The sequence below is a fragment of the Strigops habroptila genome, chromosome 4, assembly GCF_004027225.2.
Source record: "Strigops habroptila isolate Jane chromosome 4, bStrHab1.2.pri, whole genome shotgun sequence".
Taxonomy (NCBI): domain Eukaryota; kingdom Metazoa; phylum Chordata; class Aves; order Psittaciformes; family Psittacidae; genus Strigops; species Strigops habroptila.
The window spans coordinates 31,383,850-31,407,115 of NC_046358.1; the positions used below are offsets into that span (position 1 = coordinate 31,383,850).

The 23,266-nt window shown below is 36.4% G+C and overlaps 1 protein-coding gene across 2 annotated transcripts in view; it reads right to left on the reverse strand.

Moving 5' to 3' along the window:
* Nucleotides 1–13,612: 13,612 nt before the first annotated feature.
* FLRT2 (fibronectin leucine rich transmembrane protein 2) overlaps nt 13,613–23,266 on the reverse strand; it is a 64,598-nt gene continuing 54,944 nt past the window's right edge. For both annotated transcript variants that reach the window (XM_030483412.1, XM_030483411.1), the window contains exon 2: nt 13,613–23,095. In XM_030483412.1, the coding sequence (XP_030339272.1) occupies nt 20,677–22,665 (1,989 nt within the window). In that variant the 5' untranslated portion in view covers nt 22,666–23,095 and the 3' untranslated portion in view covers nt 13,613–20,676. The remainder of the gene's footprint in view (nt 23,096–23,266) is intronic.

The window sequence follows — 23,266 nt, forward strand, 5'->3', positions numbered from 1 at the left end:
AGGTGCTATCAAAGAGAGGGGTTTACTTTACTGAACAGGTGACAGAAAAAGAATAATATTCAACAGTACATTTCTGTTGGAGATTAAAAGATAAGATAGCATAGGGAATTTTCAGAGTAAAAAATCCTTTGCCTGACTAAGGACTGCTTTACCCAAGAGAACCTTCACAGCCAGAGCTGTAAATGCATACAGAAACAAGTGGTTGCTTTTGACAGCAGGTAAGCAAGACGTAATGTGTCTGTTGAGATAGAGTGTAGAATATAGGATTGCAAGAGTGGGAAAAAAGCCAGAATAGACAGAAGCTTTTATAGTCTTGGAATACATCATGAAGAATGGGGAGTACACTTGGCGGAATTGGCTGGGGAAGAACAGGAATTTATCCTTGTGTGGGAAGGTGTAAGGTGCCTCTCACTAGCAAGAGTTACTACTTAGTTGCAGGCACACTGCCTCTTCTTTCATGATAGGCATAGAATGGCTAAAACCAGAGAAGTTGTAGATGATAGCACAGATAAAGCTGTCACTGCCAGAAAGTCAGAGGTATCAAAGGCCTAGGGTACACTCACTGACACAAATATTGGGAAGTCAGAAGAGTTATGGGGTGGGGATCAGCCCTGTTAAATGAAACCACCAGCACTACAAGAAGATTTTATGTATCAGAAAAGAAACTCTTTCTATGTAGAAGATTTTATCTTAATGTGCCATTGCAGGCATAACATGAAAAAGAAATGTCTCATGGAAAATTTTGCCTATACGAAGAGGTACCTCAAAGATGAGGGGCCTTGTCAGAGCTACACCTATAGACTGTTAGACACGTGCTGCATTTTACAGCTAGCGCATTACTCTTCTCAGTTAAAATCAAGAATGTTCCTGAAATGCTCAAGAAATGATTCTTCTTCATCCTATCAGGCAGGGTGAAGTAAGGACTGCTGTAGCTTCTGTGACCAGACTTCAAAAGCTGAAAAGAATATTTGCTTCCAGAAAAGTCCCACTAAATTTCTCTCTCACATGGTCAAACAGCCATTTTGAATGGTCTTCATTGTCATTAGCAGTGCACTTATGGATCAGGCTAGATAGAGAAAAATACCCTGCCTCTAATCCTGGCAAGAAGTTTTGCTACCTAATATCTTAAAACTTTGTCCTTTCAGATATGAAGTGAAAACTTTTATGATCTTTTAAAGAACTACAGAATGACATTTGTCTCCTATTATCCAGAAATAAATTGTTTAATAAACATTTCCATCAAAGTTCTTAAGGCTAAATCGAAAATATATGCAACCAAAAGAGATTACAACAGCAGCATAGTGTTACCTTATTTACTCACTGGCAACTACAAGGTACTTCAGGAATCTTGTTGTTCATCAGTTTATGCAGCCATACATAAAGAAAAACATAAATCTTCAGATCTCAATGGACATTTTTTGTGAAGCAGTGATGGATGGAAGGAGGAACTTTATATATTCAGAGTGTTATCTGGGGATTTAAAATCCGCATTACATTTGATGCAACAAAATATGATCAAAGGCCAAAGGACCTGGAAGAAGTGGTACAGCTGGAATAGTTGCAAGAATTCTTTTGAAGTGGAAGACTTGGTGCTACCCTTAATCCTTGAAAACTACTTTGAGATGCAAAATTCCTGGGAGGGGAACATTTAAGGAAATGAACAGGTTAATTAATCTACCTACAGAGTCAGGAAATGACACAGTCAAACTGTACCACAAACTGCAAGCATTAATAGTTTGAAAGCCTATTACAGATGTAAAAATGCCATAAATATGGTTTGTAGGAAAGATCCCAAACCCCTCTTCTGTCAGATATACTTACTAATAATGAAAAGAGCAAAAGTCTGCTCTGGGAGTTAGCTCTTTCTACAGAGGCAGAACCACATTTTGCAAAATCAATAGAAAAATGTTTTGGATAAAATAGCAGGTTTTCATGAAGATCCTATCAGACAGAGTTGCAGCCAGTAATATGAGGCCATGGGGGTTTGAAAATTGTAATTAACAAATGAGGCAAAATTAAGTAGCTTTTAAGGCTTTCTGTAAACTGTAACTTTCAGCATCCTATATTCATTTAAGGTGCATCAAAATACTGAAATTCATCTATGTGCTCTGAGAACAGAATGAACTTTTTCTCCACATTTCTAGGCTTTTCTTCAGTGGAATGATTTCTGATTAACCAGGAAATCAGTATTGTATCCTATTCTAGAAATTCCTTACTTTTACAAATATTCTGATTTTATCACCAGTGGCACAACTGATAGTTTTGCTGTTTTGCCATCTTTTAAAATTAGAATCCAGTGAAAACATGTAATTGACTGAACATTGATTTTTTCTGACTTTAAAATTATCTGTGCAAAAATGTTTGAAAATATAGTGATTACCAAATAGTCTATAGTAAAAGAAAAACAAGGATTAGGCAAAATGTATATTTTTGAAATTTTCATTATTTTTGTACTTAATTTGGACATTTGATGTCTTGATTCATAGATTTTGTGATCCATAGACTTGATCACATTTCATTGAATCAGCTCATTACATCCCAGATCAAGATGCTCCAAGCCTCCTGATGCAGTACGGCAGATATAAACTGCAATTGTGAAATTTAAAAAAAATAATATAATGATTTGTGTTTCTCTAGAAGTGCTGTTGTTAGTTTTAAGTTTAGATAACTTTAAACCCCACAAATGTAAACATATTCTGACGTACAGAAAGTGGCCTTGCATTCAATGCTATATTACACAATATAGTACAATAAAGAAAGAGGCTTTAAGCAAAGCCTCAAATCAAACCTCTGTTGAGAGGGCACTCAAAGCATGGCTTAATTAAAACCTACATTTTAATCTTACCATTTTTGGCACATCTTTAACTTATGTCAAAGTATAAACTATAATGTTTCTTTGAAAAGACATCTTTTGAAATGCAAAGAGGCTTTCAAAAATACTATACATCTCTTAACATTTTACAGGAGAACAAGTGATGCGCTGGATGAATTATATCCTCTAATACTATTTCCTTTTTTTTACACTTCTTGTCCTTTCTGGTTTAAAAATCTTCTGACTTCATGCCTAAGCAAGGCTTATGTAATCACCCTGTTTTTTCTAATATGTGGCACTGCTGTTAACACAACTGTAAATGCAACGTTTGATTTTCTTGCTCTTGTATCACAGCAATACCTTGTTGAGTTGGTCTAGCATAATTAATTCCTTAGATTATTTTCTTGTTTCTTGCAGCACCACTTTGGATTGCTTTATTTAGAAAACTATAATTTTTGTCCTGTGTCTGCCTGTTAGATTGACAGTCACACCTGTTTGAGTTGTTCTGCTGTTTCGTTTTGGTGGGGTTTGGATTGTTTTGTTGTTTGTTTTTTTCTGGTGTTTTTTTTTTTTTGTTTTGTTTTGTTTTGTTTTGTTTTGTTTTTTAATTTGTTCGTTGTTTTTAACCGAGTAGGAGAACAAAAGGTCTCAGAGACACCCAGATGCTCAAAAATGTGTGAAAATTGGTGACCGGGTAGGTTTCAGCGTCTCCATAAATGACCATTCTCAGGGAAAGCTAGATAGAGCTCAATCAGCTGGGCAATCCCCAGCTCTGCAATGACTTATCTCTAGATCGCTGCATCACTACTCTCTCTTAGTCATTTAGAGCATCCTTTTGCTATTTCCCAGCTAGTTCCACGTTTAAGGGGTGGTAGGTAATATGGAAAGAACTGAAAGTGCTATACAGGTGCAACAGACATACTCCACTAGAGGTGGGCCTTGAACCAAAAGAAGGGACACAAGGGAAATGGATAAGAAAAAGGAGTGGAGAGAAGAATGGAGAAGAATATGGGACATGTGAAATAAATTCATAGCAGGTCAGCTTCATTAATTGCTCATGCAACAATTTTATTGTGGAGGGAGAACCCTGGCTGGAAACTTGTACTTTGCAGTACATTTTGGGGAAGAATTCTGTCACACTTTGACTTAAAGATCCTGCAGAATTAGCATTAATTAAAAAAATAACAAGAAAGAAGAAGAAAGAACAAAGGTATGAGGGAAACAGATACGGACTTTTAATTCTTCTTTATACTTGGAATACCGAATCTTGTATAAACTCTGTGAACCAAGCAGAAGGGAAATTATGGAAGTATCGAAAGGAAAAGGTTGCTAACAAGGACTTTTTCTTTGATAAAAGCAAAACGGTTAAAATAGCTAACATTTAGATGCAGAAGCATGGCTAAAAAACACTTAAGACTAAGCAAAGCTTTAGAAAATAAACTGTAAAAAATCGTCACCAGATAAATTGACAAAATGATCTAATGCTTTTTACAGTCATATCAATGGATAGGAAGGGCATAAAGGTGTGACTAGAATACATTCTTCCATGTATTAAATTAGTTAAAACCAGAATTCTCCCACCTTAAAAAGCCTATTTTTGTATCATATCTGTGCTGGAAAAACAATTCGCATTCAAGAATAAAAGAGAAAAGGCATATGGAGGACATCCAGCTGAGCAATGATCAGAGGCAAAACAGCATATTCAGGAGTTTGCTTTTGTTATATTAAAAGTCTGTTTTGAAAACAACTTCAAATTGTTTCATTTGATCATTTGAGGAATGAAATCAACACTGGTAGGCTTTTCTATCAAATTATATTGGCATTTTTTATTCTTCAAGGTTTTGGGTTTTTTTAATTCAACATATGGAATTTTAGAGCTGAAGTACAAATATGCCTTCAGTTATGTTAGCTGTTTGAAAATGCAACAGAAAATATTTATTGTGAAGGTTTATTCTTTTCAGCACTTTTCATAAAATTCAGTGACATTTTATTTAACAGCAGAAAGTCTGTGAATAAGTAGCAATAATGAAATAATAATACAGAAAATGCTTTCTTTTGAGACTGTGTTTTCCTCCTTCAAGGGAAGAAGTTTTTTCATTGTTATAAAGGCTACTTGCTTTTAACCACCTGACAACCCTTAATTAGATTAAAACAAAGCCTATTGCTATTATCCCACTATAAATTTACAAATACATCAAGAAGGCACACTTGATTCTGTAAGAGACACGATATAATTAGATGTCCACCAAACCAGAATGAGATAAGGGAAATACTGCCTTTCAAAAATAACAAACGAAGAAATCTTGTCATTGGGGATGTCCTTGATTTAAGTAGTGGAACTAGGCTGCATAATTTTAGGAAACCTACTAAGGATGGTATTGAAATAATAAAAATATGGAAGGTGCCCTATACAACAAAGATGTTCTAAAGCATCCCTTCAATATGATAAAAATTCCTTGAATATCTGTTTAATCTTGTATTTGACTTTCAGCTGGATTTCAGATCCTTGTGCCTTTACATGAGTAAGGAATTGGCATATAAAATACAACCACATGAAAGTACACTTCTTAGAGAAGTATTGAGTGATCTGGAATATCTACCTTCTTCAGAAAAAGTGATTCGCTGAATTTTTCACTTAGAAAGCAAGATCTCAATCCAAGACTTAATTATTATCGATTACATTAAATGCTGGTAAAGTTAAGTATTCAGAATCTGCTCAGAAAAAAAAAAGTAACCTAGAGCATGAGAATACAACTTTAGGAAAGTATTATGAGAAATGCAATCTCATTAGAGAAGCCAACCATCACACTGAGAAGGATAGTGTCTCCTTAAGTGGAATTGACAGCTTGTAAAGATTTCTCAGAAACAGATTTTCCCTAAGTTAAGGTTGCTGAATCACTGCAGAAACTATTACCTCCTTTGGCATGAGTTTCCACAGTACATTCTCTTTCAGAAGGCTTTATTTAGACTAAATCATAAACCTGAAACTATAGAGAGGTAGTAACAGAAAACTAAACCCAAATTTTTTTAAGCCACATTTTCAATTATATTTTTAAACACTTTAGGCCACTTTATAGGTATTCCTAAAACTAAGATAATGGGTTTTTATTGTTAAATAGATTCTTTCCTATAATAACCCAGATACTAGTCTGTAAACTAGGTTAGAGAAAATGTACAAGAGTCTATTACAGCATCTTTAACACATGCACTATCTGTTCTAGCCTGTAGCTCAGCAATACAGTATTATCACGGCTATCATTGCAGTATTGTCATTGCTAGCAACAGATCACAGAATTTTTACAGTGTTTACGAGGCCTCAGGACTATGGCTTCTTAATCTTACTTTGCCTGACCTTGTCTTGATCTGCCTGGAACTCTTCTTTGACATGGTTTAGCTATAGCAGTATTTTTCTCTTATAGCCAGATGACCATGCTTAATTGATTTTAATATGGCTTGTCTTCTTATAGTATAACCATCGTTTTATATATAGTTGTAGTAAGTAGTTGTTCTGTATAAATGAGATATTTGTGACTCTAATGTAATGAAGCAATGCAGAGAATTAAAGGCCTGGTATGTTAGTAGAGGCTTTGAGAAGAGGAGGCACAGGATGCAGTATAAAGGAATACAGGAATGGGATAAAAGGTGGGTCACAGGCTGGCACTGGAAAACCCATGGCTATGAACAACTCATCAATGGTTAAAGAAATGCAGACCTGGACAAAACTGGCTTTACGAGTATCACAAGTGCACCATATTCTGCAAATTTGGATGTAACATGGATTTGTAGACCAACGAATACAAAGCATGTATAAGACCATTAGCAAACAAGTTAAATGACCCCAGGAGATCCTAAAGTGAAAAAGAAATCAACAGTGTCAACATCACAGTCTTCCCAGTGAAGGAGCTGAGTGCTAGTGGTTCACCACACGTTACCCTAACACATGGAAGGATGCTGAGGGGATGTGGAAGGGTCAACAGAACACCAGCAAAAGGGTTAGCAGCTAGGAAATGTGTGATGCAATGTTAGCGGTATTATTATTGAGAGATTTTTGGTTTGGGCTTTGGTTTGCTTTTTTATTTTTTTGCATAGTTGTATCCTTTTTTTCATGTTACTTACTTTCTTCTTTTTGTTTAATTAGATGTTGGCTAACTCTCTAATTAGACTGTTAAGATTTCAGTTATACTAATAATTAACTCCTGGCTTTACATATAATCACTGTTTCCTTTTTACCTGTAATGTTTTTAAGCAACAGTGTGGATATTGTGATAATAAAATTCCATTGTAGTATATATATCTTTATTGCAAACCTGTGGACCCCATATCTTAGGTTAAAGAAAAATCTATGTTAAAATGGTAAATTCTGTGTTAAAATGGTAAACCAGACTCTTATCTCCTAATAAAATGCCTCTAGGTAAATCTACTGTTTTTCAGCAGAGGTCATATAACTGCATATGGTGAAATAATAAAAATGCCTAGCTTTTACATAGTGCTTATCCCAAGTAGGTCAGTAAAGGACATATCATTTGTCCCATTATAAGCAAGAATTGGCAGGCATGCGGACTCAGGATCATTAACATTTTGGTTTTAAAATTTCTATTTTCTATGCACTATATGACACTGAAAGTTAGAAATTTATATGTGGATCTACAGAAGAAACCATAACTGATCTAGATGAACTTCCACATAAATTATTTTAATCTGATGGTGGATTTAGCATGTTTTTGCTTAAAGATATGCTTCAGGATTCAGGATTCAGTCCAGAACTTGTTGGAGCTGTTAGAATAATTCCCTGTGAAGAAGTCTGTAATGGGATCCACAGGTCATACCAGCCCTTTTAAGCTCCCATGCAATCAACATTTTGCTATTATCTTTTTAATAAAGAGGTGCATTCAAATACTCATAAAGGATGTGGATCTCCTATTAAAAATACGAATATAAAGTATTATATAATATGTAAAAGCTGAAGACTTTAACATTAACTCTGAATTTACCATTAGTTCCAAATCATTTTGCTTTTGTCAGTTTAATTTACAGTTCTAACATTTTTTTCAAGAATGCAGTGCACGTGGTTAGTGAATAGAAACTGGAGAATATTCAGCTAGAATCAGAAACCAAGTTTAAGCCCCCTTTATGCCATTCATGTCACCCAAAGGGCTCATAAGCACACTACAGCTCATTCAGCAGGGATCCATTTGCTGATATACATGCATTAGATTGAATGTTGGAGATACATGTGGCAGATAGTGTTACACCAAGAAGTGACAGACATGGTGATGGTCCATCACTCTGTTGTAATCCTCCCCCTTTATAGCACCTGCTGAGGGCTCTCTGTTAGCTGTTCAGGTGGAGCTGCCTGGCAAACTGTGCTTGGGTCTCCATCAGAGGACTGAAATGATCTGTTCTAGTTTGCCCCTTCCCACTTGCCCGGCTGCCCTGAGAAAAACCTGCACATGGGAAAATATGGCATATACTCCACATGGTCTGCTCCAGCCAGGGTAGTCAAGCAGGAAAAACAAAAGGAAAAAACCTGTGAGCAAACCCAAAAGAGCATTACCAAAGATCTGTCAGGGCTAGAAGCAATCAATACACTGGAGGACTGGTATTTAGCATGGCTAAAAGACCTTTCTGAAGTATTTGGTTTCTGAAACACATTTTTTACATAAGTATGAGAAATACACTCTGAATAACACTTTGAAGGCCAGGCTGGATGAGGCTTTGAGAACCTGATATAGTGGAAAGTGTTCCTACCCACAGCAGGTTCCTTCCAACCCACACCATTCTAATTCTATGAGAATACAACTGTATTTTACAGCAAACAGTAAATTCTAACATGAATAAATTAATGTTATTTCAGGCATATAATACTCTGTACTCAACAAAGTAATGCTGCTAGTCTTACAACTTTTCTATTTGCTATGGTTATTTTACTCTCATTCTTCATCAGCTGTCAAAAGCTAAACCCAAATGTGTATACGTCAACTTTAGAATCAATGCAGAGAAGGCGTTCATCTGACAGTGCATTTCTCTACAATTTCAAATTAAGATCAGCTTTTGAAACACAGATAAATCTTATCTCCTGATCAAACTCTGTTTGCTGGATTATTTGGGCTTGCAGAAATTTATCTCTAAACAAATTATCTTCTGTAACAAGATAGAAGAATGTTAGCTGGGAAATTTTGATTTGTTTTAACTGGCAAGCATGCAGCTTTCCAAATTCACTGCAAATTAGTAGAAACTTCAGAAACTAAAAGGAAATTCATTACTTGTATCATTTCATTTACAAACGGGGTGATGTCTAGCTGAAAAACAATGAAGTTTACTAGCAAATTCTAGGATAGTATGCACTCTTTGTGCTTTAGTATTTCTGAATATGAGAGATATATTCAGCAATATGTATGTAGCATTATGGGTTAAAAACAAACTCTGAAAACCCATAGTAAAATATGTTTTAAATTCGATGGCAGCTATTTAAAACAGGGGAATATCAGGTTACAACTCCACATGAAATTCCCTGCTCTGCTTTCTAAGTAAGGCAGGTGTGTAAAACTCTAAAATCAGAATATGTAAATTAACAGCTAAAAATTGCAGTAAAACATACAGGTTCCAAATCTTCAGAGCACAGTATAAGCATGGACAGGAGTAATTTTAACTACTGAATGAACATATTTCACAGAAGGAGAGTAGCTGGGCAAGAATCCTGGTTAGCACAAGGAAACATTGCATACTCAGTGAGGGACCCCTTTCTTAGATCATTCCAGGGACAACTTGCCCTTTTTGGACAAATGGGTGGAGACATGCCTCTCATCTTTTCCTCTTCACCTAGGGAGAAATAGTACTTATGAATAAATCAATTTATGACCTCGAGAAGGGATCCATACGTTTGTAGATCTAAAAGGAAATCTCTTCCCACCAGAGCTGCCCCAGAAAAGGGCAGTAAAGATTATTTGAGCCGTGTATGGAGTGCAGAGGACTTGGCCTGTAGGCTACAATATGTCCAGGAGCATGGTCATGGTCCTGAGCCTTGCAGCTCCTGCTCCTAGTCCTTGAATTTGACATGTTATTGTTCATGTCTTCTAACTATGGAGTCAGGATGCCTAAACTGTGTAAGAGCAACAGAAGCCAACTGTGGGCTTTGTTGAATATTGACTGCAAATAGAGACCTAAAATGAAACACCGAAGGAATATTTCATAGCCAATTTCTAAGTCTTCCTGTAATAGCACATTAGCTGTGTGGCTACAGTTAGATAAATGAATTGAGGAGAATGAGTGGCAATGAACACTGCCCATTTGGGCTGCTACATGCAAACGCATCACCTCGTGTATGAGAGAGGCCCTTATTTTGAGCATTCCACAAAAATCCCATATAACAAAGAGTTCATGAAGCAAAAGATGAAGAGTGAGTTAAAAGACAGTTCACATGAGAAGGAAAAGCTGTCAAATACAGGGAAAGAAAAATAGGCCACAGAGAAGAAAATGACATAGAAAAGTCAACTGTAGTGCTAATGATGTAGAAACATCTGATTTTTTTCCCTTCTTGTTCATACTGAGTTTTAGTTGCGTACTGTCTTTTCCCACATTCTCCTCTGTCTACAGTTTATTTAGAGTCCTGCTATAAACTCACTCCTTAGTTTTCAAAGCTTTCTGCATTGAAAAGTGTATTTCAGAAGGTGCATAGTATCCACTTCCAGGAAGTATGTTAAACTTCTCCGTGTTGTTCAAGTTTTAGTGCACAGGCTGCCAAATAACATACATTATTGAAACGATGCTCTCACCAATACCGACAATACAATTCCTATTAAAAAAAAAACCAAAATACAAAAAACAAAAAACCACGCTGTTCTACATTTTTTCTCTCTTTCACAAGCTTAAGTGGCACCAAATGGTGCATAAATCCAGAGCAAAAGACCATTATGGGACTTAACATAGACCACTTCATATTTATACATACAGATATACATATATAGGCTTATATGTATGTTTGAGTATCTGTCTCTATATATACACATATGCACACACATAAAAACATATAGTGTGTTTGTGCATATGTTTGTGTGTGTGTATCTTATGTGTAAAAATGCTGAGAAACAAATAGTGCAGTAGACAGATACAGAGAAAATTACTATTACAACAGGCAATCAGAAAACAGCTTTGTTTTTCTTGTTTTAATCTTAAATGTATACACTTATAAGTGACATTATCATGTGAGGCAGCAAGCAGCAATCTGTCCTCTAAGCCAATCATGATAGAGGTGGATATGGCATAGAAGAAATGAAGTAAATGCAAAGGAAATTGTGAGATTGGTACCTCTGGATTTTTCATAGTCCAGGTATAAACTGAATTAATATCACAGTAGAAGATCATTACTTCATGACGAATGGTTCACCGTACTGCCAGCATTTCTGTAGCTTAGCTTTGCAGGGTAATCCTCATCATAGTTTGCAGGTATAATGGTTTTGTAAAAACTTTTTCCTTGTGTTGTGACAAATAAGCAACAGTCCTAACTAACTGCTTAGTTTCAAATGTTAAGAAAACAACTGGACAAGGAATAATGGAGAAAAGTAATAGACATCTAAACTGAAAGTAGGAGTGTCCGATCTGACTGCTAACTCAATAATCACAGCTGCTACGGTTTGGAATTTGTCTGCTAATATTTGCATTTGCATTGATAAAAGGAGAATCATCAAAAACGTGACCTTCCAAACTTGCCTTTTTACACACTCCTTAAATACAGTGGTGTACCTGAACTCCAGAACTTCCAGGAAATGGGAAGTAAGGCCTACAAAACAAAACTCAGATCATTCCTAGCTTTTATAGGCATAGTTTGTGGGTTTTGTTACAAACTTCCAAGAAAATACACCTCAGTGAAGATAGCTTAGTAGGGTCCTGTACAAACCAGATGTCATATATAATGCTGCAGAGGACCTGTAATTTGCTGCATCCCGCATAAAATGATCCAGTTCTGCATCTGCCAGCCTCTGCAGTCAGCAAAGAGAAATGCCATGACTCCAGTTATTTTCCTTCTGTTCTAGACACCTTGTTTTTTCAGGGAGATCTCTGTGAAGTAGCTGTCTTCCTCCTTGATCACTACAGAAAAGAATCTGATGTACCTGAGTAAGGAAGAAGAAATTTTTGTCTCCTTCTCTTTGAGCAGCTACTAGTAACAATCTGAAGCTATAAACATGAAGTTCCTATAACCACAAACCTGAGTTTATCCAGCGATCCCAGCTCAACTTCCTAGCATGACTACCGTAAATAAATGTTGTAAAATAATGAATTAAACTTAAAATTGATATCAAAATTCTTTCAGATAATTCTTTAACTCAGTATTCTTAAATTTCCTCTTCTGCTAAAAAGAAGACACAGTCTTACCGTTGACATAATTGTAGCAGAAAATAAATTTGCTCTACTTTAAACTTGCTCCATTTTCCACATATTCATAATGTTAAATTATAAAAAGGAAAGTCAAAACCAAAACAGAAATGTATAGAAGCATAGTTAACTACAAATTTGTCATGAAGGCAAGTATCACACATGAAGTAGCCTATCCCTCAAAGTTTTTATAGATGACAAAGTAAATCAGGGTATGGACAGACTTCCAAATGAACATCATTACCAATTAGAGCTGAGAGTACCATAAGCCTAATACTAATCCCTGTAATTGCGAAAAAAAAAGGTGGTGGTGGGGGGGATTACTTCAAAACTAACCTACAATGCAGATGTAAGAGAAAAACTGCCTAAACTAATTTCTTGTGTATGGGAAATAAAATACATGCTTTCTAGGTGCCTTTAATATCAAAAGCTTCAATACTTTCATGAGATTTTTTTTAATTTTTTAGGGTACTCAACTATATATTATTACAATAACTATAATAATTTGGGATAGCTCTCCTTTCTCAGATTTCCAGTTGTTTACATGCTCGGTAAGTCATACTTGCTTTTTGTCAGCTACGAGTAGTGTCTAATACCGCTGAGAAAGGTTTTCTTGAAAATGACATAAGAGTTAATGTTCATGCCTTGCTTCTGCAGTCCTCACATACAAAGACATGCTAATGCCTTGCTGGAATAAATGAAATTGTTCACATTAACATATACTGCAGTACTTGACTTCACACCAATTCTCAAATTTTCTTAACATGTTTCTTCAATGGGGAAAAATTCTTAACATTTGCATTGCAAGTCAGAGAGCAATAAATTATGTATTGGTTCCTGAACTGTCAGTGAACAAATCAGTTTGTGAAGGTGTATGAGGTCAGACTCACAACACTGTAATTTGTCTGACTTTCAAGTCAAACCAAAGTTTGGCATTAGAGTGAGCATATTACAAATTTGGAAGGACTTACCCTCTAAATAGAAGCACAAAAGTATTGTAGTTTAAAAGTTGTCTCTGTCTGTGTGGGCCCCCCCCCGCCCCGTTTCTTTCTTTTTTTCTCACAGCTAAAGCCTTGAGAAAGTACTGAGCACTTTCTGTAAATGCTCATTTTATCACATTTTCTTGATTCTATTAATTGAAAGGGATTGCAGTCATTTCAGTGGATTTAAACGTTTGGAATATAGTACATGTGTTAGAAGTGAATCTCATATGAAGAGTCTGAAAATTGTAAGGGAAATTTAAAATTATGTCACAAATGTGTATGTATAGAGCATATGTATGTGTCCTCTATTGTGTCCATAAAATGTCAGTAAAGAGGAGTATCTATATGTTCTGTCCATCATTATTACTATATTTCATCATCATAGAACAAAATCTACCTTGTTTTCATCCCAAACAGGCAGTTTCAAAGTATGAAAATTACAGCATTCCATTGTTCCAATCCCAATCACATAGAATTTTATTTATCTGTGTGATCACTTGTTCAAAGACTGTAGGAGTGGAAATATGGTTTGGACTCAAGAAATACACCATTTGAATAGAATCTTACTGGCAATTGTGCTTTTCAAGAACGGTCGTGTTCAGCTTAGCACTCTGACTAGTATTTATCATGGACACTTCTCAGTTCTGCACAGAGCATGTTAAAGTTGTAGACACACACGTGTTTGAGTTGGATTTTCTGCAATAGTTTACACACCATCTTTGTTCTTCAAGGCACTGTAATCAGCATTACTTTTCTTATTTTTTTGTTTCTTCCTTCTGTATATGAATCCTTTCTATACACAGGAAGGTAAATAGTAGAGCCAGTGCACAGATTCTTCTTATTCCACATGACGTATCCCTACCAAAATGTAACTGTACTAATAAGCTCTTAATATTTATACATGCATTTTTTTCAGTCATATATGTTAGCCATAATATGGAGTTGTAAGCAGAAAATGTGTGTGTTTATGCGCAAAAGAACATTCTTGCTATGTTCGGTGGCCTGTTTGTGGCTTTAAAGGTCCATTTCAGTAAAGCCTACTTTGCTGCTCCCCTAGCTTTTCAAAAGAGGTGCACAGGCCTAATGCCTGTCTCTCCCAGTTAATGTTTTTCACTAGGGGATACATCATGTGATATATTATGCAATGTGTAGTACTGGGTGTTTATTAATAATGTTTCTGACATATAGTACTCCTGTAAGCATTCTGATTTATAGTTGAAATAAGTGGGGTCAGGATTTCATTGTAAGAGTGTACTAATTTGTTTTAGGAATGTAAATTATTGTTTAAAAGTTCACTGAGTCTCTATCTGTGTAACATAAATTGCTTAGTGATTTTTAGTTTGAACCTTCACAGACCATGGCACTTCAAGTAGAATTAAAACCTTTGTTTCATACTTTAATAACAGAATGTAATTTCTCCATGTGGCACCATAAATCATCTTAGACACAAGAATTCTTTAGAAAAATTAATTTTAAGTAGAAGAAAGAACTCTTTTTAAAATTAAATAGTGAAAAATGTTGGCTGAACAATAACGAAAAATAATCCTCCACGTGCTTGCTTTGTGAGTTCCTTATAGCTAAACCTTCTATATGCAACCCCCAGGAATTTATACACACATGCACATGTGTGTAAACAGCTCCAGATAACTGAGTTTGGAACTATAAAAAGTAAATACAAAGATTGATCTCTACAACAATAAATCATTTTGAGTTGTTACAAGATTATCTGATGAAGTAGTTAGTGTTTATCAAATTTCTTCTTTTTTGAGATAATGTAAAATCCTCAATTGAAAGTGATGATGCCATTATTTTTGCCAGAAGTACATAAGTGATGGTAAGTGTTTGTCATTTACCTATTTTGTCCACCTTCCTGTGGTAAGGCAAGACGGTTTACTTCCCAACGTCTAATATGGCTCAGAAAAAATGTCAAGTTCATGGAATAAGGTGGTGAAGGGGCTAGATGTGGACGTATTGCACAGCAGCTCTCCGTATTTTTATTTAATATTGAGGGTTAAGTCAGAGAATAAGAATTTATAGGGAAATTGTGACACTCAGCTATATTACATTTCTAAGCTTCTAAGTGACACAGTAACATCCAATATTTCCAGTTCTGGCAATGCTTAAAATTAGTTCTTGTGTATGTAACTAGAAAAGGGGTAATTTTCATTTCTAAATAGCTAAAGCATCTCTTTAGATATGCTGAATATATTACCATATATGTTAGGTATAAGATATACAAAAATTTATTAAGGCCTATGTCTGAATATTGTGCATTCTGAGAATTTAAGAACAAGTTTGAAGGGAGAATTGGAAAAAAATCACATCTCATTTCAAGGAAACAGATAATATTAGGTAAAATGTTTAAGATTGTCAAGGATGAATGAAAAATGCATGTACCAAATGACTATGCACATAATTGGTCACAGCTTCCACATATATGTATTTGTTATAGACATGTACAGCTGCTTAAGTGTACCTATTTAATGAAAACACTGGAATACAATCTGTTCCTGTTTTACAGTGCTTTCCTATATGTATATCAGAATGAGATAGTCTTATAAAGATAAATCTGACAAATTGAAGTAACAAATGGTTTAACTCTTTGAGAGAGAGAGATGAAAATATTTGTTTTCTAGAATCTGAAGAGAGTGTGGACATACAGTAGAATGTTTGAAAACATTTCCAGGAATGAAAGCACAGAAGATCAATATTTTTGTTTTTCTGTTTTCCCTTTCAGATATTCAAATCCTTATTTTAATTAACTTCTTCATATAAATACAGCAGGATTGTTGTATTTTTTAAATAACTCTTTACTGAATATGTCAACAAGATAATATATAGTGTATAGTGAGGTTTTGAAGTTAACAATGCGTGCAACATGGCAGATTGCAGAAAACAGATAACGCAGACTTCAAACCATCTATTTTTCCATGTTAAAGATATAAAATATATCAAACACAGAACAGAATCAAGTGTGCAGGTCTCAGTTAAATTCAATTTTATGAAAGATCATCTTCAGTTATTTGGGACCAAGTGAAGACAACATTTTTTTTAGAAGCTTATCTGTATCAGAATTCAGCTCTCATGAGGCACATTTCCACAGAGCCCCAGCATAATAAAAGCTTGCCAAATCAATTTTGTACTAGTTTTCCAGATGGACCACTAGCCAGTGTCCTTTTAAAGAGCAAGACATTGTTTGCTGTACAAAAGTTTAATGCCAAATGCTTCAATATTGCCTGTAGTATCATCTGGGATACAAAGTGCCCTGTTCAGTAGAGTTCAGGGAAGGAGTGGTCATAAGCTTCCTAGGATTATCTCTGTGTTTAGAAGAGAGCACCAGGCAGGATTTGATGAGGCTCAGAGCCAGTAAATTTTGGTTTTGGCACTCATTTCTATTTTGTTTTTCCACTGAGCTGGAAAGATAAGTCATAAGTAAAACCATCATTCTCATGTTCTAAAGTAAAAACTTTAATATCTCCATGTTAAATTTAAGGTGAAGAAGTACTATAAATGGAGAACTCAATGGGAATTAACCACTTCACTGTCAAAAGCCGAGACTGAGATTTCACTTCAATATCATTAATAAAGTGCCTTATGTAGACCCTTAAAACCATAACGACACCACAATATGCATAAAGTTGGTTTTTTTGCAAAATTAAAATCAATACATTTCTCAGAGGGAGAAATTTTCTCTCATGAAAAGAGAAAATGATTGAGAGAAAAATACAGTTGAGCTACCCTAGTAGCAAACAGAATATGCTACTTCATTTTTCTGTTTTACTGACATTCATCATAGTCCTTTATTGGCTTACAGGGAAAACTGCTAACAACTTTTCTGTCCAAAATAACCCAATCCCTAGATATTCTTATGAATAAATTCAATAATAATGTCTCCAATAAGAACCTGTTAACACAAAGTCCATGCATTCATCAGGTGTCCATTTCTGCCAGCAAAGCTACATGCAAGGAACACTTGTTACAGTGACAGCACCTGTGAAAACGAGGACCTGTTTGCAAATAAGTCTTCAGAAGGAACCCAAGGACTGGGCACAGCAGTATCACAACATATTAGTTGTGATACTACTTTAACATAATTTCACTTAAACTTTTAATTTATTCCACTCACCAATCCTTTCTGTACATTCATGCCAGCTATTAACAGTATACAATAGAAGAGGGGTGAGATTTTGTCTGTAAACCACTCATTTTCCTCCAGATCCAATGAACCTGTTCAATTCAGGACCTGGAAATTAACATTTTGGATAAGTTGTATACCCACATATTTGGGACTTCTGCTCTATAGCCTTTAGTTAGTATCTGTGGTCAGATATTGGCACTAAGTGAAGATGACCCCATTTTTATGAAGCCTAAGCAAAGAGCTACTATTCTTAAACTTTACGTCACCAAAAGATCATTGCCCATTTTTAATTCTGACTTGTTCCAAATACTTTACCTAGTGAAAATTGTCCATTATGTACTTACCTAGTTGTGACCTGAAATGAAGTCTCAGCTATTTGTGTGTCTGGCACTTTGGAAAGTCCTGGACTCTACTGCAGGTTGAAATACATTAACCCTTTCACAGGTGGATAGCAATTAGAATTGGGAGAAACATTCTTCAAATGAAACATATGACCTTTCAGTTGACTACAGCTGTGAAATTTTTAGATAATAGTTCCAGCTTTAAACACGAATTTTGGTATAAGTGGCTTGCTACTTTTTTTCAAAAGAGTATTTATAGAAGAGACTTTGTCAGTATGCCATGCCAATATATATATACTTCTTCATACTGAAAAAAAGCATAAACTATGCTACCTTTATTTTGATTTTTGATCTGAGTAATAGTCCACAGAGAGATACATATGTTTCATCATCTGAGATCAAAAAGAACAGCTTGTGAAAGCCTTCTGTCTTCACCCTGTTAGGACAGTAACCACACTTCTTGTCATCAGTTTGGGCTTGTGGATCATTCACCTGCATCATGGCTGAACTCCCTGAATAAGTAATTTGCTACAACTAAGGCGCCTAGCTTATTTTGAAACTATGGTATCCTGAGGACTAGAATAAAAGATGTTCATCAAGGAGGACAAAGATTCCTCCAGCACTAGTCATTGAAGTATGAAATTCTAGTAAGCGCATACTTTCAAAGGATGCCTTTTGAAATCAAACATACAGATAGTTATTTCAGTGAAATTAAATACTACATCCACACCCAATGAGAATCTCTGGCTCTACGTAATTTCAAACAAACTCCAGCATGCAATGGAAGCGTGCATAAGCACAACTATTTGCTGCTTGTCTTGTGGGCTTTAGCACCTAAAACATATTAAACAAACAAGACAAAAGTATCAACCTTCTCATCACAATCTTCAGTAAACAGGTCACAGAAAAAAACGCTTTGCATAGACGTTTCTACCTAGAATTACCCCATTTGAAATCATATGGCAGCCTTTTATTCAGTAAAATTTCAGTGACTTTACTATTACAGTAGCCATACAGATTTCCTAAAATACCTGTTATAGCTGGAAAAAATAGCAAATCTACAGAATATAGAGTGGAATTTCCAAATGTGATTATAAAAGGTACTGGGGAAGAATGCTGCTCCTTATACAATGATTGTACTTTGCCATTAATCATAACTGGATTCATTTTGCCATCGCAGAAAATGCGTATTATCATAGAAACTGCACACTCATAGACTGCTGGGTTTCAAGAATGGGTTGAGTGAAATGAGCAAAGGAAAGGATTAAAACCCTCTCTCCCAACATAAGCAGCCTCATAAAGCGAAAAGTCTAAGCATTTCATAGTGAAAGTGCTTCAGCCTTTACTTCCAATCCACTTCTAACAACTTGTCTTTGTCCTAGTTGGTCACTGTAAAAGGTTTTCTCTTTGGTTCCCTCAGGAAAGTTTTCTCTTTTTTTTCTCTTCGTTTTGAACTTTTGCTTGTCCACAAGCTCAGGAGAAAGTGAGCTGCGTTAGAAAAACAAACTGAAAGAAATAATTAGATTTCACCACTGAGCTGGCAAGAAAAAGAGAGTTCTTGGCAGTCACAGAGTCAATGGAGTGGCTGGAACATTATATAATTTTGAGAGCAGCAGCACAGTTTTAACACAAGCATGATGTTTTGCATAGTGCGGGAAAAGCTCAAGGACTCAGAAGGTATTCCAGCCAAAGAATTTGAGGGAATAAAAAAGCAAATTCTAAGCCCACCTACTGCTTATAAAGCACAGACCATTGTGGAAATCTTCCAAAAGCTGAAGATAAAAGAAAGGAAACTCAGAGGGACAGTGTGTACTTCTGTTCTCAAAATTCCTCAGCTAATTGAATGCTTAGTTAATGTCTGTCTCTGTATACTTGAATAGGGGAGGAAAAAACAAACAAATAAACAGAATTTATACATTATTTTCTCTGCTGAACATAGTTCATAACAGGCTTGCAGGCCTCTAATAATAAATAATTTTTAAAAGATCTTTCTTTTTTTCTCTGTTTGTTCATTGCTTTTTGGTTTTGGTTTTTTTTTCCTACTTCTCCATACTGAACTCCAACCCCCAAAATCAAATAGGGCTTGAACTATAAAAGTCAATAGAAACTTTTCCATTGGCATCATTTTTTGCACCATGTTTTCAGCAATTTACACTTTTAGATTCCAAACTCAACAAATGCTGCTCTATTAAAGAGAGGCGCAACTTAATGACAGCTATCTGATACATACTGATAACCTTCATCTCCCTCTGAGAAGGGTCAGAGAATGCCTAAAGCTTCTTAATCAAAATGAAAAGCAGGAACAGTTTCTATCATAAAAGTATATAGTGTTAGGGGCGATTTTCAGGGTAGCTTTTGTAAACAGGAATCAAGGTCACTTTGAGTTTGACACTGAGCTCTGTCTACCTTTCCTATTCCAAGTATATTGGGAAAAAAATAATCAAACAAGAACATAACCTTTTTGGTAGCACTCAGAACTCCAGTTTTCTGTTGGAGGTAGGAAATGAAGAACTGACAAAGGGGAACAGAAGTATTTCCAATTGTTTGAAGCTCAACAACAATTGCTGGGTTCAAGTCAGAAGGGTTGTACCCATTTTATCTGAATTGCTTTTTTCTGTTCCTAGTGACCCTGTTTTAATATGCACTTATTCTCCTGTACTACAGGACACCTAGAAACTTAACATCCTTCAGACAGCTTCGACAGCAAAGTGGTTAATGTTTGAAGAATGAGTCATTCTTTCCTTTGCCATGACATTGGGTTCTTATTGTACAACCCTGTACAGTACTTAGCAATATTTTTTTAAGATTTAAAAAGCAAAGAGTTACAAAACCATTTGCAATTAACTTGAAATAGAAAAGATAGCACTTTTTTTATATCCCATTATATAGTACACCGTATAAATTACAGAGTATTCAAATGCATAAATGCATCTGTGTAACATTTATCAAATGTAATTTTTTCTTTATTGTTGGGGGGTTATTTTTCCCAGAGTTATTTCTCTTTGTCCTAGACACCCCCATCTTCCTTCACTATCACGTATGACAGTGCTCCAGGTCTGAGACATTGCTGTTGCAGTATCGCATATTGTTGGGGATGTGGCAGTCTGTGTAGTTAATGCCCCCGTTTGGGGTATAAATGGGCTGCAGTCTGAAATCTCCTTTAAGGAGCTGATCATTATTTAAGGAGACAATCTGGAAGCTGGTTTCCGTCATCTCCAGGATGGAGTTGTCCTTCTTGGTCCCTGCCTCGCAGTAGTCATCTTTCCGACGGCCCCGGTTGTACTTCCACTTCTGGGAGGTGTAACGCCCTTTTTTGTGCATGTGCCAGCAAAAAATGCTGAGCAGGACCACGAGGACAAATATCACTGCACCCCCAATCAACCCTGCCAGCAGAAATGGCGAGCCCAGGTTCTGAGAAGTCGTCTGCTCATGGCTGGAGGGGATGTTGCTGCCATTGCTCAAAAAGGAAGCCTTGGTTGTGGCTTCTGAACAGACAGTGTCTTCTCCAGTTTGGTAACTGTTATAAGTATCCAGTGGAACCAAGCAAATCCGATAGGTGGATTTGGGCTCCAGATTTACCAAACTTAAGTGTTGTTTCTCACCACTGACTATTCGTTCCTGAACAATTCCTCCTACCAGACTATGGCCCATTTTAACCCATGTGAGTTTATATGCCATCACAGTAAAAAGAGACATCCAGTTAACTTGGATGCAAGTATCATTCACAAAATGGATGGAGAGTTGAATCCTTTCAGATATAGGAGGTGTCACCCTTTCTCTGTTCTCCCTGTCAGGCACAGTGGGGAGTGTGGCTATGGTGGGAGTGAGATTATATTTGGTACCTGGGAGAGGAACTGATGATGTGGGAACTAAGGTAGTTGGCATGGCTGTAGCTGGGACTGAGGTGATGATAAGTGGCAGACCAGGGGTGGTGGTGGGGCATGACAACATATTCATATTGAGCTCCCTGACTGCCATGCCTCGGACCTGCTCTGGTCCCTGGCACATAAAACCCCGTACATTGATAGAAGAAGGAATAAATTTGAGCCATTCAGTGACCCACTTAATACTGCAGTCACACAACCAGGGATTATTCCTTACAGTGAGTTGCCTCAGGTTGTGGAGATTATCAAATACCCCCTTCACCAACATCCGAAGTTGATTGTTGGAAATATCAAGACGTTCCAGCTTGTGGAGGTTTGAAAAGGCTGTAAGTGGTATATGGGTTATCTGGTTGTCCTGTAAGTAGAGCCTTAGCAGATGTGTACCTGGAAGATCAGGAGGAGGATACGTCAGTGAATTCCGCACTATTGAGAATTCCTTGAGCTTGGAGAGGTGGCTGAAGGTACCTTCAGCTATGCCTTTATTAGTAAGAAGATTGCCATCCACTATCAGACGCTCCAGACTTGTAAGATTCTGGAAGGCCAGGTCTGAAATGACAGCAATTCGGTTTTCATCTACTCGAAGTTCTTGTAAGTCCACTGGAAGGCCTACTGGTACACTGCTTAAGTGATTCTTGGACAAGAACAGAAGCTTGAGGCTGATGGCTTCCTGGAATGCCCCATCCTCAACACCAACAGTGGAGATGGAGTTGTCATCCAGGTGCAGCTCTTCCAGCTTCAAAAGCTGAGCAAGGGCAGCCCGAGAAATTGTCTGAATGTTGTTTTCCTGCAGGTGCAGAATCCTGACATTCTTGGGCAGGTTCATGGGGAATTCATCCAATTGGTTGCCATACAGGTAGACTGTATGCACAGACTGGACATTGTGCAACTCTGCAGGAAATCCAGCATTATTAATTTGGTTATTATGGAGGTAGAGGACGGTTACACCCTCTGGTATCCCAAGAGGCACTGAGGTCAAGCTTCGCTCATTACAGTAGACAAAGTTTCGATCACAGCGGCACACTTTTGGGCAGGCCAAAGTTTTGGAAACCTGCATGTAGAGCCCCAGGGAAAAAAAGATAAGCCATGATTTCATGAGAACAGCCCAATCTGTGGGCCACATTCTAGTCCACAAACCCATTTCTAATTTAAAGAAATAAAGTACCAAAGTGTTAAAGAAGTGATAACAATAATGAAGCACACGTAGCAAAATCTCAGATCATTAAAATTGGCTTCTATTCATGTCCAGTGTTCAGGCCAGAGTTAAAGTCCTGGAGGCTAAGTATAAAATAATCCTTTTATAATTGGTCTACCTCCTACTTTTGATAAGAAAGCCACAGTCTTATTAGCCAGGGTTAAGAAGTTTGTTGCCTTCCTCCATGTGTGCTGAAAGAAACAATAGCTGTGTCTTTGTGGGTGAGCAATAGATTAATTTAAAGCTACCAAAAGTCTTCAGTGTATGAGTTGCTCAGAGGGATAATATTTCCTTTCAGTGAAGTCTGTTGGTGTTACACTCAGCTTTCTGAAGTCAGAAAAGTCTTCATAACAGCTATCTGCCAGATCTGGCCTGCCTGTAAAAGAAAAAAAGGAAAGAAAAAGCTGAATACCATGAAATATTTAATACAGAAGATCAAGCCCATTGGAAGACTATTCTAAGGCTGTGCTCTTTATATCTTTCTGGAAAAAAAAAAAGCATTAATATTAAACATTAGCTTAATATTTCTGTTAAATAGTTTTGAAAT